Here is a 15,087-nt window from a genome sequence, read left to right as displayed (position 1 = left end):
CCCCAGGGGCATGGCCAGACCCCTCCCGGCCTGCGGAATTCACGCAGACGTGCTTTTCCGCTCTGTGCGCCCGGGGCCCCCAGCTCTCACACACACGGTGGGCTCGGGGCCGCCTGCCCCGGGAGGGGCGACCTCGAGGCCTCCCTCTAGAAGCGGCCTGGGCGGCAAGGATGTGCCGCCGCTCCCGCTTCCCCACGGGAGGCGGCGCCGAGACCAGCAGGGGCCGCCACCCCACCCCGGCCGGCCACCCCTCACTGCGGGGACTGCCTGGCCGGTCAGCTCGGTCGCGCCCCGCTTGGCCTCCAGGGGCAGCTGCTCAGGCGGGAACAGGGACAGCGGCCCGGCTCACCATCAGGTAGCCCCGGAACTGGTTGTAGATGATGGCCGTCAGCAGGTTCATCAGAAACAAGCTTCCTTCGAGTGGGAAAAGCCGCGGTCATCGGGCAGAGTCTAGAGGGAGCACCCCGGGGGCCCAGGGCCAGGCCGGCATCCAGGGGCACAGAGGGGACATGGGCACAGCAACCCCCCGGGGGGGGTGGCAAGAAGGGCAGGGACGGTCACAGAGCAGGGCCTGCTCGTGGTTCCCGTCAGGTGCCCGGGGCACACCAGTCACCCCACACGTAGCCTTGTCCTCATCCAATGAACACGCAAGACACCAGGCCTGCCCAGCCACGGGCACAGGGGCCATCGGTAGTCACAGACCAAAGACCACGAGATGGTCACACTGAGAAGCCACGAGGTTGGAGGGCACATGAGGGGAGGTCATGGGGTCGGGAGGGCACACGGGAGGAGGTCATGGGGTCAACAGGGCACATGGGGGGAGGTCATGGGGTCAGGAGGGCACATGAGGGGAGGTCATGGGGTCAAGAGGGCGCATGGGGAGAGGTCATGGGGTCGGGAGGGCACACGGGAGGAGGTCATGGGGTCAACAGGGCACACTGGGGTGAGGTCATGGGGTCAGGAGGGCACATGAGGGGAGGTCATGGGGTCAAGAGGGCGCATGGGGGGAGGTCATGGGGTTGGGAGGGCACACGGGGTGAAGTCATGGGGTCAGGAGGGCATATGAGGGGAGGTCATGGGGTCGGGAGGGCACACTGGGGTGAAGTCATGGGGTCAGGAGGGCACATGAGGGGAGGTCATAGGGTCAGGAGGGCACATGGGGGAGGTCATAGGGTCAGGAGGGCACATGGGGGGAGGTCATGGGGTCAGGAGGGCACATGGGGGGAGGTCATGGGGTCAGGAGGGCACATGGGGGGAGGTCATGGGGTCGGGAGGGCACATGGGGGGAGGTCATGGGGTCGGGAGGGCACATGGGGGGAGGTCATGGGGTCGGGAGGGCACATGGGGGGAGGTCATGGGGTCGGGAGGGCACATGGGGGGAGGTCATGGGGTCGGGAGGGCACACTCACACCTGAGCATTTGCGATCTTGCCACTGGGGGCAGAATCTTGTCCCGAGTGACCCCTGCAGACATACCGGAACTTACCTATCAGGGTGAAGACTATGAAGAAAATGGCATAGGCCCGGTTCTTGGAGTACGCAGGAGTCATCACTGGGAGAAAGAAAGCAGAGAGACTGAACCCTGCTCCCACCTCAGCGTCCCGTCCGATCCCCTCACGGCCCCACGCCGTCTGCCTCCCAGAGGAGAGAAGGGCTCGGCTGGGAGACCCAGGAGGCCTTCTGGTCCAATGCCGACCCCCGGCTCTGCCAGCACACCCTCGGAATGGAGGGCTCACTACTTCTCAAGGCTGCTCCTCCCTTCCGCTGAGATCTGCTCCCCTGTCAACTCCCCGCAGACCGGAAGGTCAGCTCTCCCTCGGGTGACTCGCTAGGACTCACGGGACGCGTGGGCACAACGCTCGGGGTCCCGCTGCACAGCTCTCCCTGGGTGTGGAAGCCGGGGGCTGCCCTCCCGGGAAGGTCTCTGTGATGGGGGGATCACCCCCGCGCCCAAGACGAAAGTCACCAGCCAGGGGACCAGGCCACGGCCAAGCCCTGGAGGCCTACGGCACCCCGCCCTGGCCGTACCGCTCGCCCAGACAGAGAGGCCCCGGCAGCCACCCCAAACGTGAGCAGCCACAGCCACCTGAGACCCAGGGCCGGGCCCGGGGGGCAACAGGGAAAGCGGTCAGGCCTCAGAGAGGAGGCCACCGGGGGCCCCGCCAGACACACATCTCATGCGTTCTTAGCTTCCCGGTGAAGTCAGGAGACAGGGGAAAGACAAGGCGAAGGGAACAGACGCAAAGGAAGGAAGCGAGCACGGGAGACGGGAAAAAACGGAAGAAAAAGGAAAAAGGCAGGAAGAAGGAGGGAAAAGACAAACAGGGAAAGAAAACCAAGGAGCGAGGGAGGGAGAGAAGCCAGTGTCATCCTCCCCCGGGCGATAAAAAGGCCTTCGGCACCCCCGCGGCCCGGAGCCCAGCTCTGCGGCCCAGCGACAACCAAAGCTGCCCCCCCCCCCCCACCGGGGCCTCTCCCCACTCCTCACACACCGTCAGGGTTGTTGGCCGTGGTCAACAGCACCAGGAGGGAGGTCAGGGCCTCCGGCAGGTTGCGAAAGTACGTCAGCCTCTCCTGGTCCTGCCCGTCGTCCTGCTGAGAGTGAACGTGACAGCTCTGAGGCGCCATCGGGCCTCTGCCCCAGCGGCCATTGTGAGGTCAGCATCCCCTGACCTGCCATGTCCCCATCACTTCCCAGCAGGCTCTGCACTCACAGACAGGACCTCACTCGCAGCCTCTGGGCCCAAGAGCCAGTGTTCAGGGAGGCCGTGCACCCACAGGAACACCGGCCACCAAAGAGGGTCTGCTGGGAACCACGGCGAAAAGCTCTCAGCCGCCCTGGCCAAGACACACGCAGACACAGCACACACGACCACACAACCACATGGACAGACACACACAGACACACACACACACACACACGGCAGCTCCAGCTCTCCCGGAGTCAGAAACGACAGTTTTCAGTCCCCCCTCACGGACAGCACAGCCTGAACCCCCAAATACCACAAGTTCAATGAAAACCGGCCTTGGCTGACCATCGGCCACATCCCCAGGACAGAGGCAGGACAGCTCCAGGCCTGAGGACAGCAGCCCTGGCCAGGACATGAGGAAGGACACGCTGGACCACAGATGCACGGGGCGGGGGGACCGGGGTGACAGGTGGGAGACACCTCCACACAGCAACAAGCCACTGGGGGCCAAGGAGCAGTGAGGAGCTGGAAGAAGGGGACAGGTGGGGGGGGGAGGGCAAAAGCCCACAGCTGGAGAAGAGGAAGTGGGGACAGGCAGGTGCCGTGAGAGGGACGGTGGTGCAGTCCATCCCGAGGGCCCCAAATGCCAGAATGAGGGCGCCTCCATCTAACAGGGCTGCAAAGAAAGCCGGGTGAGTGACGGGGCAGGGAGGGGAGACGGAAGGAGGGCCACCAGGCAGACCAGCCCTGAGCCCGCGAGGCAGGGGGCACCCGGGGGCCCCATCAGGGGTGCACGGAAGACCGGCCACGTGGAGAGACCCCGGAGCCTGGGTGGGCCGACACTGACCCTGGTCACCAGGCTAGGGCAGGCAGCCTAACCGGGCCCCAGAATGACCCGGAAGCTTCCCCTGGGCCGCCCTGTCCACCCAAACCCAACCCCAAGGCCCCGGGCCGGGTCAGAGCGGAGCACCGTACCTTCTCGCCTGTGAAGAGAAGCATCCCGAGCATGGTGAAGACGCACAGGTGCAGTGCCAGCAGCAGCACGACACTGGGGAGGCGGGGGCGGGCGCTCAGCACCGACACGCACCCCACACGCCCCACGCGCCCAAGCGGACAAGGGACTAGGGACAGCCGACCCGACCGCACGGGGAGCGCCCTGCCCCGACAGAGCCCGCCGTGCGCTCAGCTACTGGTCCCGCCCTAAGGGAGCCCTCTTTCCCCAGCAGGGACGATCGGTGACCCCAAAAGCATTTCCTGGGGGTCCAAGGACCCCGTCTCCCAGAGGGGAAGGCCACGTCCAGCCATCTGGGCTGGAACGTGAGGGGTCACCCATGTGAGCCACTGGGGGAGGGGACGGAGAGAGAACTGGGGGAGGGACGGGAGGAGAGCGGGCGGGGAGGGGTCACGGCCACAGCGGGGCAGAAGGGAGCACCCGCAGGGCTCTGCAGCTATCAGGCAAGGGGCACAAGGCCACTAAGGGGCTGCCGGGAGGCCGCGAACACCCACCCACTGGCCTCCCCAGGCCGCAGTCCCGGCGCCCCGACGGCACAGCAGGGAGCAGGAGACCCCACCCGCCCCGCGAGCCCACCTGGCCATTTCCGGCAGCGACGACCTGATACACTTGAGCGTCTTCTTCATCATGGAGGAGTTTTGCATCAAGAAGAAGGGGCGAAAGAGCCTGCGAATCCGCAGGGGCTGAAAGACGGCAGGAAGGGGCCCCCGTGTCCACCCAGGCCGGAGGCAAAAGGCCGAAGAGCCCCGGGCCCCACTCACGCCCCTGCCCCCGCCCCTCCTGCCCCCCAACACGCCCCAGCTTCCACCTCGGGCTCCACACCCTCCTCCTCACACCCCTGCCAAGGGGCCACCCCTGCCATCAGAGCACCCAGGGGCCGCTCCCCGTGCCCCACCCCCCCACTGTCCTCGGGACCCCCCGGCCTTCTCGAGGGCCCCCCTCAGGCGCCCCTTCTCCCTCACCTGCTAGCAAGACACCACATGTCCCGACACCTTCACTCGCAACAGAACCCTCGCCCCCCCCACTCACCCCTCCACCCGTCCCGCGTGTCCCCGCTCCCGACCCAGCCGGTCCTCCTGTCCGGTGACCTCCAGGCCTGAGTCTGCCCAGTGCTTCGGGCCATCTCCCGGGGCCTGACCCGAGTGCTGGCGCCCAGGGCCCCTCCTGCCCTCTGAGGCCTTGCACTCCAGCGAGCTCATCAGGCCTCTTGGTTTTCAGGCTCACGGTGATGATCGTCCCTCCCACGTCCATCCGCCCCTCCCAGCTCTCAGCTCCAGACTCCGGGCCCCCTGGGCTTCTCGTCTCAGAAGCACAGCTAGGTCGGCCCGGAGGCCCACTCTGGCCCGCCCAGGGCCCGCCCCTCGCCGACCCGCTGGCTGCGGCCTTGGCCCCCGTCTCTGCTCAGACCGCTCTGGAATCCTGACGCGCACCCGCAGGTGTCTCTCGCGACCGAATGAGCTCCCTCCAGCACACGGCAGACCCTCCAGATCGTCTGCACCACAGGTGATCCCAAGGCCTAACTCAACCTCCCTCGGCTACTCACACCCTTGGAAGGGGCCCAGCTCCCGGCTCAGGACGCTCAGGGCCACGCCCCCAGCCCTGCCCCATGGGCTGAGGAACCAGCGTCCCCAGCTCGCCCATGATCCGCTCGCTGCCCCTGGAAGGAACCTTGTCTCAGGGCCCGTATCCCGAATCTCCCACCCATCCCTCTAGGCCAGGCAGGGGCTGAAGGTCCTGCTGGCACCCGCACCCGGGGTCTTGGACCCTCACCAGTAATCAGACACGGGGCAGGGTGCGGCTTCTCCTCGGTTGTAGTGACCCGACCTGCCAAGGGCCCTCCTGACACGGGGGCCACGTCAGGTCATGGACCCGGAGACATGTGGCCTTGATGAAGGATGAGACGGTTCATCCACAAGACTGGACTCTGATTAAACGCCAGCCTAGGGCCAGGGTGGGGTGCCCCTGGGAGGCCCACACAGAATCACAGCTCACCACTGATCTGCAGATACCTGGTCCCCCGTGAGAAAGAGGCACAGCAGAGTCGTGACCATGGCCCATCCGGTCACCGGTAGACCACGAGGGATGTGACCCTCCTGGCCACAAAGTAGAAATGGACGTGAGAGACTAGACCGGAGTGGGTGGGATGCCCCTGGTTCTCCTGCCCGCCCTCCCCGCCCTGGTGCCTGTGTGAGTTATGACTGGCCAGCTGGCCACAGGGAGAAACCTGGGGCCTGGTTTCTGGACGGTTCTGGGTGATGGGCTGACTCTACCCAGTGGACCACCTGTGGCATTCCAGCCTCAATCGGGAGAATCCCCCCCGAGACGGTACTGAAGGGAAAGCTTTGCGGCAAGCGGGGTCCGCCCGGTCTGTACTGGGAAAGGTAATGATTCCTGGGATCAGGGCACGGAAAGAACAGGCCAGACCACAGGGGATGGGGTCCAGGAAGCGCATGTGTGGATGGGCAGAGTAAACACCCACAAGACACAGAAGGACGCGTCCTGTAATGTGCAAGCCTCTCCCCCCAGGGCACCACTGACGCCCTGCCCTCCAGAAGCAGAGCCCGCTTCAACTCGGCTCAACCAGCCCGATGCGGCCCCCTGGCAGGGGGTGGGTGACTGCGATGTGCCCCTTCCCCAGGCACTGGACAGACAGGCGTGCGGGCTGGGGCTCTGCCCGGGGCCACCCAGGGGCCACCCTCTGAGCCTCAGGGGCCCACGCTGCTTCAGGGCAGCCCCACAGCCCCCACTGGCCTCACGATGGCCCTCACCCTGAAGTGCCTGGCCCGCGGGAGGGCCCAACGGCCCTAGGCAGGCTCAGTGACCCCAGCTGTGGGGCACAGCCCTCTGTGGGACCAGAAGGCGCATCAGAGGCTCTGAGCACCAGGACGTGACAGGAACAGCAACTCCTCCCCCCGACCCCATGACTCAGTGTCCTGCTGCTCTGGGGAGGGCGGGGGGAGGAGGGGGCGCTCCACCAGGGACACACGTAAAAATTCATGCAAAGCAGGGTGCCGTGCCAGGAGGGGTGTCCATCTGCCAAGGACAGCCCGGGAGTGGAGGCCTGGGTCCCCATTTGAGGGGAAGCGCCCCGAGTTGCTGGGGAGCTGGCGGAGGCAAGGGCCGCGGGACGCAGAGGGAGAGGAACTTGTAAGTGGCAGTGAGGGCCCCACCGATAACAAAGCGAGGTCTGAGCTGTGCTCGGTCTTCCTGGCCTGTTGCGCAGATGTGGGCTCGTAAGCTAACGAGGCTCTTTCCTGCTAGGAAGTGGGAGGCGGGCCCTGCGCCCTCCCCTTGGCGCCCTCCCCTTGTCAGCCCTGCAGCTCTGTCTCTCAGCAGCGGCTCCCCGCTTACTTCCGCCAGCGAGGGCGTGGACAGAGGCTGGGACACCGGAGGGGCAGACGGACGGCTCCCTGCTGTCCCCTTGCTGTCCCTAGGGCAGGTGCCCACGCCCTAGGGCTGCCAGCCGGCCCTGCCTGCGGCACTCCCAGAACCAAGCAGTCTCCGCAGGGGCCCTGGTGATCTGCACCCCTCCAGATGCCAGGGGCGGGGCGCCAGCTCTGGGGGCCTGTCCCCTGAGCTTCCTGCAGTTCTGTGTCCCTCGGGGCCCCGTTCTGCTTTGCCGGTTACTCGACACCTGTTTAAGCCCCTATGTAAACTCTCTTGGCTAAAGCACCCGATGGGCTTGTGTCCCCGACTGGCCCTGAGGGACACGGATGTCCCCACACCCACTTTCCCTGCTTCTCCTCTATCCGATCACGGGGCAGAGCATCCGGGGGGGGTGGGGGGGGGGATGGTGCAGCCGGAGAGGTTTGGGGAACGGTGGCCAATGTGGGCCTTCTTACCGCAGGCCCCACAGAGCTCTGGGCGCGAGGCCCTGGACGGTGCTCTCCTGGGGGACCCAGGCGGGCGAGAAATTCAGCTGACAAGTGGGGAGGCAGGAATTAGCAGTCCCTGTGCCCTCCCCAGGCCTCAGGACGGGCCTTCTTCTCCAGGACGGGACAAGGCCAGCGGCTGACTGAAACGCTAGGAGGGTGGGAAGAGACGGGCAGCCGACGGGCCACCCAGAGCTCCCCGCCCCCGCCTCGGAGCCACCGCACCACCTACCTCCTGGCAAACCAGACTCAGCGACACGATCCAGTCCGCGAGAGACACGACCAGCACTGCGAGGTAGGCCAGCAGCCAGGGGTTCTTCCGGAACTGGGCCCATCCAACCAGATAGCTCTGCAAGAGAGGCGGCGGGTGAGCGGGCGAGCGGGCGGCCCCACAGACACCAGCCCTGCAGCCGGTCCGAGGCCGTGGACGCGCAGGGGTGAGGCCGGGGCGCCCGGAGCAGAGATCCCCGCCCAGCCCGCTGGTGACCTCGGGCACTTTAACCCCTCTGGCCCGCCGCCTCATCGGTCCTGCCCGTCCCGGCCGCCAGTCTGGCTCGCGCACAGAAACCACTCTGGGAAAGAGCCGTTCTGGAAAAGGGGCAACGGCACTCGTGGTCCGCTTCTGGTTAGGGCCGGCCCACACCCAGAACCGTCTGGACCAGGTCTTCCTCGGGGGCCCGCTGGCCAGGTGCCCACAGCCCCACCGGCAGCAGGGGCATCCAGAGGTCACGCCGCGCAGACAAAAACGTACGCTCTCTATCTTTCGAGACTCCCCAACCGTCCCAACCGTTCGGAAGACGCTAATGAGAACCGCTCCCCAGTGTCAGTTCCAGTCTGAAAACCCTCAAACCCATAAACGCATCGTGGGCTAAAACAGAAACAATGTGAAGCGGTCCGGGCCCTCGGTCCCCCACGGCCGCCAGCGCCAGCAGCAGGGGCCCGAAGCCACCCCCACAGCAGGACAGACCAAGGCCCTGCGGGGCTCTGGGGACAGTCTGCCGCACTACCTGGGCCTCCGTGGCCAGCTGCGTGTGCTCGGCTGGGCCTGTGGCGCTGGGATCACTACCGTTCGACCAAAGTAACAGGACGTGTGGCCCACAGGAAGATCTCTCGGCCCCTCCGCATCGTGCTGGGAAGCCGCTACGGCCCCGAACCCCTGACGTGGCTCAGAAGTTCACATGAGGAAGGCCGGACCCACCTCCGGCTTCCCGAAGGACTCGGGTCAGAGTCGGACACACGGCCGCGCAGCAGCCGGCCTTTTCCAGCCCACACCCACCTCCTCCCGTGTTCCTCCTCTCTTGGGGGCGGGAGGGCGGCCCACGAGCGAGACCACCGGTCCTCTCTTGTTCCGTCGGGGTCTCTCCTCACAGAGGCACTGCCAGACCCCGGGCCGCTCCCGGAGGCCCCGCGAGGCCGTGCACCCGGCAGGCCCGAACCCAGACCCGGTTTAGTCCAGAGAGAGAAGAGCTGACGGGGTCTCTTGTCCTCCAACCCACCCAGGCCTTTTGCTCACAGGGGGAAGGTGCAGTCAGAGAAAAAAGGCAGCCAGCTCCGGGAGCGTAAACGTTAATCCGGAGGGCAGCACGCAGGCTGGGGGGGCACCGGCCCCCGCGCTCTGGCACCTGATGGCGCCCGGCTCACCTTCACAGACACGTCAGCCACAAAGACCAGCAGGCAGAGCGCCTCGACGCTCTCGGTGAGGCCACAGGGCGGGTCCCAGGGGGCCGAGCGGAAGCGGACGTCCGCGGTGCTAGTGAGCGAGGAAGGGGTCTCGATAAAGGCCAAAAGCAGGATCAAGAAGATGGTGAGGCTCAACGTCCTGGGAGAAGAACCAGAACTAACTGAAACGCACGAGCCAGCGAGGCTCTGGGCCGCGAAGCGCATCGGCCGGCAGAGGGCCGGGCAGGACAGCAGGCCACACTCGGTGGCTTCCAGAAGCAGAGCCCCCGCCTCGCGGTCTGTGCCCACTCTGGAGCGGTCAGCTGACGGTGCCCGGGCCAAAACTCAGTGGCGTGGCTGGACCTCATCACCAGGAGGGCCCCGCTTTCCGTGGGCTGGGCCCCGTGGCAAGGAGAGAGGGGAGGGGGAGCCCGCCTGGACCCTGAGCCGGCCTCCCCCCACCCAGCCAGGCCGCAGGCACCCCGCGCGGCGTGCCCCTTCTCACCACTGGCAGGTGTTGGAGTAATACAGTCGGTAAAGCCACATCGACCTGGCATCCATGCGGTGGTTAATGGAGCGGTACTGAAGGTCAAAGACGCACGGGAGAGCATGAGCGGGGGGCCCCTTCGGAGCCACGCAGCACGGCCAGCCCCGTGCAGGGCCCCCGCTGACCCCTAGGCGGGGACACAGGCTGTGGACCGGAGTCCACTCGATCGCACAGGTGGAGAAAGGGCTCTCTCGTGGCCCAGCAGGGGCACGTTAGCAGGCAGACTCAGAACACCCTGGGCATCCATTGCCCCGCGTGGATACCTGTTTCTAAGTGCACAGCTGTGCCCTCTGCCTGCCTGTGACGCTGTCCCCCCTGCTGTGCAAGGCCCTACAACGGTGCCGCTCTCCAGGATGCCCCCCACCTGGCACACTGCTCCCTTCCATATTCTATTTCCCGAATTGAGCCTCAATAGCATTTTCCAGCAGGGGATGGTCTGGCCATCTTGGAGCATCTTTCCCAAGACCCGGACAGGCCCTCAGTAGGTGGTAACTCAACGAAACGAGTGTTTCCAGGGTTCAAAAGAGCACCCAGTGCCCACCTGCTTTAGGGAGGACTCCAGGCGAGCCGTGCCCAAAGTGCCCGTCATCACGGTAATCACGGCCACACGGTCCAGCGACCGAGGCCCTGGCCCCAGGACAGCGAGGAGGGGCCCATCGGGGCAGCCGTCACCCAGTCCCCACAAAACCTAGAGGCGGGCCCAGGCCCAGCCCCCGGGAACGGGTGCCACCCACCTGGATGGCATCTTCGATGAAGACGGCAGCCTGGTCAAAGCAGAGATCCTGCCTGGACGCAGCACCTGCAGGCAGAGACACACATCAGGTGACGTGGGGGATCACGTGGCACTCACCTGCTACAGGGCCACTGAGCTCAAGGAGAGAACTTGGAGGCGTTCTTTCCTGAGGCTCTGGAATGACCGGCCTCTCGCCCTGCCGCGAGTTTGCACGCAAGAGAGCCCAGAGCTGGGCTGGCGCAGGGAGGACTGTGCGGCTGTCACTGGCCTTCTGCCTCCTCCACCAACCAGCAACTGGGGGCCTCAGGGCCCAGGAGGATGGACGGAGCCTCCGTGGGCCCCGGGAAGGCTCCCGACCACAAGGGGCCTTGAAGTCAGGCGGCTTGAAGCCACCCCAGCACCCCTGTCCCCTGCCCATCAAGGAGCCATAAGCTGCAAACGAGATCAGTGCCTGCGGCCTCGGGTTCTGTCCGCTGATCGTGGGGCAAGGGCCACCTCCGTGGCTTTGGTGCAGAAGCTGTTGCTGGACACAAAGGGAGAAGGCAGGCATGAGGAGCCGTGGTTCGCAGCAACGGAGGAACCTCACTGCCCGGCGCCCAGGAGAGAGGGTGCAGCCCAGGCAGCCCGGGCCCCGGGGGCGGGGAGAAGAGCCCGCACGCAGCCCCAGCAGCTCCCGGATCAGGGAAATGACATGGCAGCGGTTCCTGCGGAAGATTCTATTTTCACACGTGGCCCCTTTGGGCCAGCAGCTTCTGAAAACTGCCCTTAACCGGTACAGAGAACACACAGACGTGTGCACAGCTCTAGAGCAGAGGTACCAAAGCCAGAAGCGGAGCAGGCCGTGGACCACTGCCCCACTCTGCCCGCCATCCCCAGGGAAGCACATGCACCTGTCCTCAGGGCTCCTGCAGCAGGGTCCGGGGGACCCTGGACACAGGTAGGAGACTAGACTCCTTCCCCGCTCTGCCACGGCACGCCGTGTCACCCGAAGCGAGCCCCGCCCTCCATCTGGGCCTTGGTTTCCCCCCACGTATAACCTCCGTGCCTTGAAAGTTCTCCCAGGGAGGCTCTGAGGGTGGTGACAGCCTGCTTCCCCGACAGCATCCTGGGAAGAACTGTGATCAGACGGCACTCTGTTCTATCCGCTGCCGTGGGGAGCCCCGGACAGTGCAGGGCTCGGCACGCGGCAGTCCTCAAAGCTTCTTTATCGCGTGAATAAAGCCTGCGAGGGCAGGGTGGTCTGAGGGCCGGCAAGAGGCCCCATGTTACCAAATCCCCGGATGAGAGACGGGATCTCAGCCTGGAGAGATCTAAGGATACAAGCTTCCTGGACAAGAAGAGCCTCCGGGCTCACTCCACGCCCAGGCGTGGGGTGCAGCGGAAGGGGCTCACGCCCAGACAAGCCATCACTGGCCAGGGGTGTCAGGCACCCGGGGACTGTCCAGCACTCATCACACCTCTCGCCCGGGCCTCAGGACACCAAACCTCAGAAGGGCCACGCCACCTGCTCTGCAGCCCCCGACACCAGCGGCCAGAGGTATCTCGTCACAGATCCTCAGTCATGAGCACGTCACGGCTTCCCACAAGTCTCCAGAGCTCCAGGAGGAAGTCCACACTGCCCTCAGCCTGGTGCGGCCGACGCCCCCCTTGCCCACCACCCGTCCCGCTGCTTCCTCCACCCTACGCCCTCCGAGCCACTCATCTTGAACTCGGCCCCACCAAGGCCAAGCTCTCCCAAGACTCCATGCCCTGGCCCGGGCCGCCGGCCCTACCCGGAGCACTGTCTCCCAACGTGGCGGTCTAGGGACCATCACCCCAGGTGGCAATCGCAGGGCACCAGGTGGGAATGTCAGCATAGAATGTCTGCCACAGAGAGCAGAGGACAGCAGGGGCTCCAACGCTGCTCCCACATCAGCCCTGGACCAGTCTCTCTGCCTCTGCCCCAAGCCCCCCGCCCCCCACCATCCCCAACATCCAGTCTAAGCCCCCTCTCCTGTTCCAGGCTCCACCCTGCACTGCCTGCCTGGGACCCCGACCAGCTCCCTGAGGACCCTGGGCAAGCCCCCGCACCTCTATGCCTCAGTTTCCCCTCACAGGTCAGATGCGACGGCACGGCTGTGCAGACTGAATGGGCTGCTGTAGCTACTAGGTATTATTCTAAAAGCCCCTTCCGGGGCGCCTGGGTGGCGCAGTCGGTTGGGCGTCCGACTTCAGCCAGGTCACGATCTCGCGGTCCGGGAGTTCGAGCCCTGCATCAGGCTCTGGGCTGATGGCTCAGAGCCTGGAGCCTGTTTCCGATTCTGTGTCTCCCTCTCTCTCTGCCCCTCCCCCGTTCATGCTCTGTCTCTCTCTGTCCCAAAAATAAATAAACGTTGAAAAAAAAATAAATAAAAATAAATAAATAAAAGCCCCTTCCATATCACGACAATCCCTCGGCCTCTGACTTTTCCATAGCCAGAGGGGGCGGGGGGGCGCCCCGACCAAGAACAAGAAAACAGCCACCCTCTCCCCGCAGCCTGTGAGGTGAGGCTGGGTCAGAAGGACCTGACCGCAGGGTCTGTGGGGCAGCACAGTCCCCGGACCCCGGTTGGCAGGAGAATCCGACTGCAGGACGAACCCCACCTAGGAGCCCCGCTAGGGAGCTGGGAGGTGACCAGCCGTTCTCGGTTCCTCCTGCCCCCGGGGCCAACAGCCTAGCCGGGGAGACTCAGAACACAGAGCGTCCCCTCACGCTCTCGGGAAGCCTCATCGAGGCATGGCGTCGGGACAAAGAGCCCTCTCTCATGGTCCACGCCGCCTGGCCCTGGCTCCTGGCTTACAATGCAGGTCTCAGCGGCCTGCCGTCCACTCTGCCAAGACTAGGTAGGACCTGCACAATCAGGCCCAGAATGGCCATCAGCACCGACTGCCCCATCTCCGCCACCTGGCCGGGCCCCGTGCAGAGGGCATTCCCAGCAATCTCTCCGAATCGTCACAACGCCCCTCAGGTCAGCCCCTCCGACTCCCTCCCTTTTACTGAAGCTTAGAGAGGTTAGGCAACCTGCCAAGGTCACACAGCCAGAAGTGGCAGCACAAGAAAGACATTCCAACCTCCAGACACAAAGTCTGCAACCCCCCCCCCCCCCCCCCCCGCACGACACCCAAATGCCACCATGTCCTATGTCCCTTGTCCAGGGATCCGTGCTGGATGGAGACCTTTCCTGGGGGACAGCCTCTGAGATGGGCAGGCAGGTGGCTGCCTCGGCCTCCGGTTTTCTTGTCTGGGGTCAGGCACCCATCCCCCCAGTCCACGGATGGGCGCACACCACAGGCCCCTCCTGGACCCAGGAAGAAAGTTAAGTCCGGAAAAGGAAAGTGGCCCTTGAAGGAGCACCCAGCTCGGTACTAGCAACAGATCCCAGGGCTGACCTTGGACAGATCCGGGATACTCTCCTGGCCAGGCCTCGGTTTCCTTCTCTGCAAGATGAGGCTGAGGCCCTTCCCAACCCCCGGGCGTCCGCCAGAGACCGCTGGACTCCACCCTCTCGCCCTCCTCGGGATTCAGCAATTTCTCTGCCGTAAACAGGAAGGACAGGAGGGAGCTGCAGAGGGCAAAGGGAGGAAGCTTCCTCCCTGGCCGGGGTGGGGGGTGGGGGGGCCGCCCCAACCCCAAACTGAAGGGGGACCAGCCCCTGGGGAGCCTCCGGGCCCCCGGAATGAGAGGGCAGACTGAAAGGACTCCTAAGTCTACTCCCAGCGGGGTTCGAATCCCACCTCAGCCACCTCCCCGCTGGGTGACCCGGAGTATGGGCACGCCCCTCTCCGTGCCTCAGTTTCCCCCATAATAAGCGGGAGGAAAACGGAAGTGCTGCTTCCTAGGAGTCACCAAGGCGATCCGCGAGGCGCGGGTCCACCCGAGACGCATCGAGGGGGCTGCACGGCGCTGGCTGCCCCGGGCTGGCCGAGGCCGGCTGGTCGGAGGCAGGGCGCGACCCTGCAGCGCTTGGCCGACTCCGCACCCGCGCCAGGGCCCGGGTCCGCAGGGCGGCTCCCCTGGCGCCCCGCGCCCGCTCGGACCCCGGCCCGGGGGTGGGCGCGACGGCAGTGGATGGCGCGGGGCCGGGGCGGGGGGGAGGGTACCCCACGCGCCACCCCTGCGGCCCGCTCCCCTCGCCACGCCGCCGCTCACCAGGCCCAACGCGGACGCCGCGGGAGCCGGCCGAGCCCGCCGGGCGGCCACTGCCGCCCCGGGCCCGGCTCAGAAGGGGCTCCGACTCCTCCCGTGGCTCCTCCATGGATGGGGTCGCCGCGCGCCGCCGGACCTTCACCGGAGCGCAGAACTCCGCGCGCGAGCTCCACTGCGCAGGCGTGGCGTCCCCGCCCCCGGAGGTCGGGAGGAGGAGCGGACCGCGCTGTGACACAGGGGATGCCCCTTCGCCACCAGCCAATAAGAACGGAGGATTCGCGTGAGGAGGCGGGGCCTCCCTAGGCCCCGCCTGTCAGGGGCGGGGCTCAGCTTCCTTCCCCGCAGGGAGGGGCTCTAAGGACCTCCCAGGGCTGGGCGGAATGCCTCCGGCGACCGCGGTCCCTCCGGCG

General features: G+C 66.0%; 1 protein-coding gene across 6 annotated transcripts in view; it reads right to left on the bottom strand.

The window, feature by feature from the left end:
• Nucleotides 1–14,886, bottom strand: part of TPCN2 (two pore segment channel 2) — a 31,882-nt gene extending 16,996 nt beyond the window's left edge. For 2 of the 6 annotated variants that reach the window (XR_006297534.1, XR_006297536.1), the window contains exons 1-10: nt 14,681–14,865; nt 10,514–10,578; nt 9,738–9,814; nt 9,215–9,392; nt 7,806–7,922; nt 4,278–4,384; nt 3,665–3,737; nt 2,492–2,594; nt 1,486–1,551; nt 350–414 (exon numbers count right to left, since the gene is read on the bottom strand). Coding sequence is in view for 3 of the 6 variants with exons in the window: in XM_043581932.1 (XP_043437867.1) it covers nt 350–414; nt 1,486–1,551; nt 2,492–2,594; nt 3,665–3,737; nt 4,278–4,384; nt 7,806–7,922; nt 9,215–9,392; nt 9,738–9,814; nt 10,514–10,578; nt 14,681–14,786 (957 nt within the window). In the remaining 3 variants the exon portion in view is untranslated. Of the gene's footprint in view, nt 1–349; nt 415–1,485; nt 1,552–2,491; nt 2,595–3,664; nt 3,738–4,277; nt 4,385–7,805; nt 7,923–9,214; nt 9,393–9,737; nt 9,815–10,513; nt 10,579–14,680 lie in introns of all 6 variants that reach the window. The other 4 variants (XR_006297535.1, XM_043581932.1, XM_043581935.1 and 1 more) reach the window with 4 other exon arrangements.
• Between the last annotated feature and the right edge of the window lie 201 nt (nt 14,887–15,087).

Source organism: Prionailurus bengalensis, chromosome D1 (genome assembly GCF_016509475.1).
Source record: "Prionailurus bengalensis isolate Pbe53 chromosome D1, Fcat_Pben_1.1_paternal_pri, whole genome shotgun sequence".
Classification (NCBI taxonomy): Eukaryota; Metazoa; Chordata; class Mammalia; order Carnivora; family Felidae; genus Prionailurus; species Prionailurus bengalensis.
The sequence above is the reverse complement of the archived record's forward strand: the minus strand, read 5'-3'. Positions and strand labels throughout refer to the sequence as shown.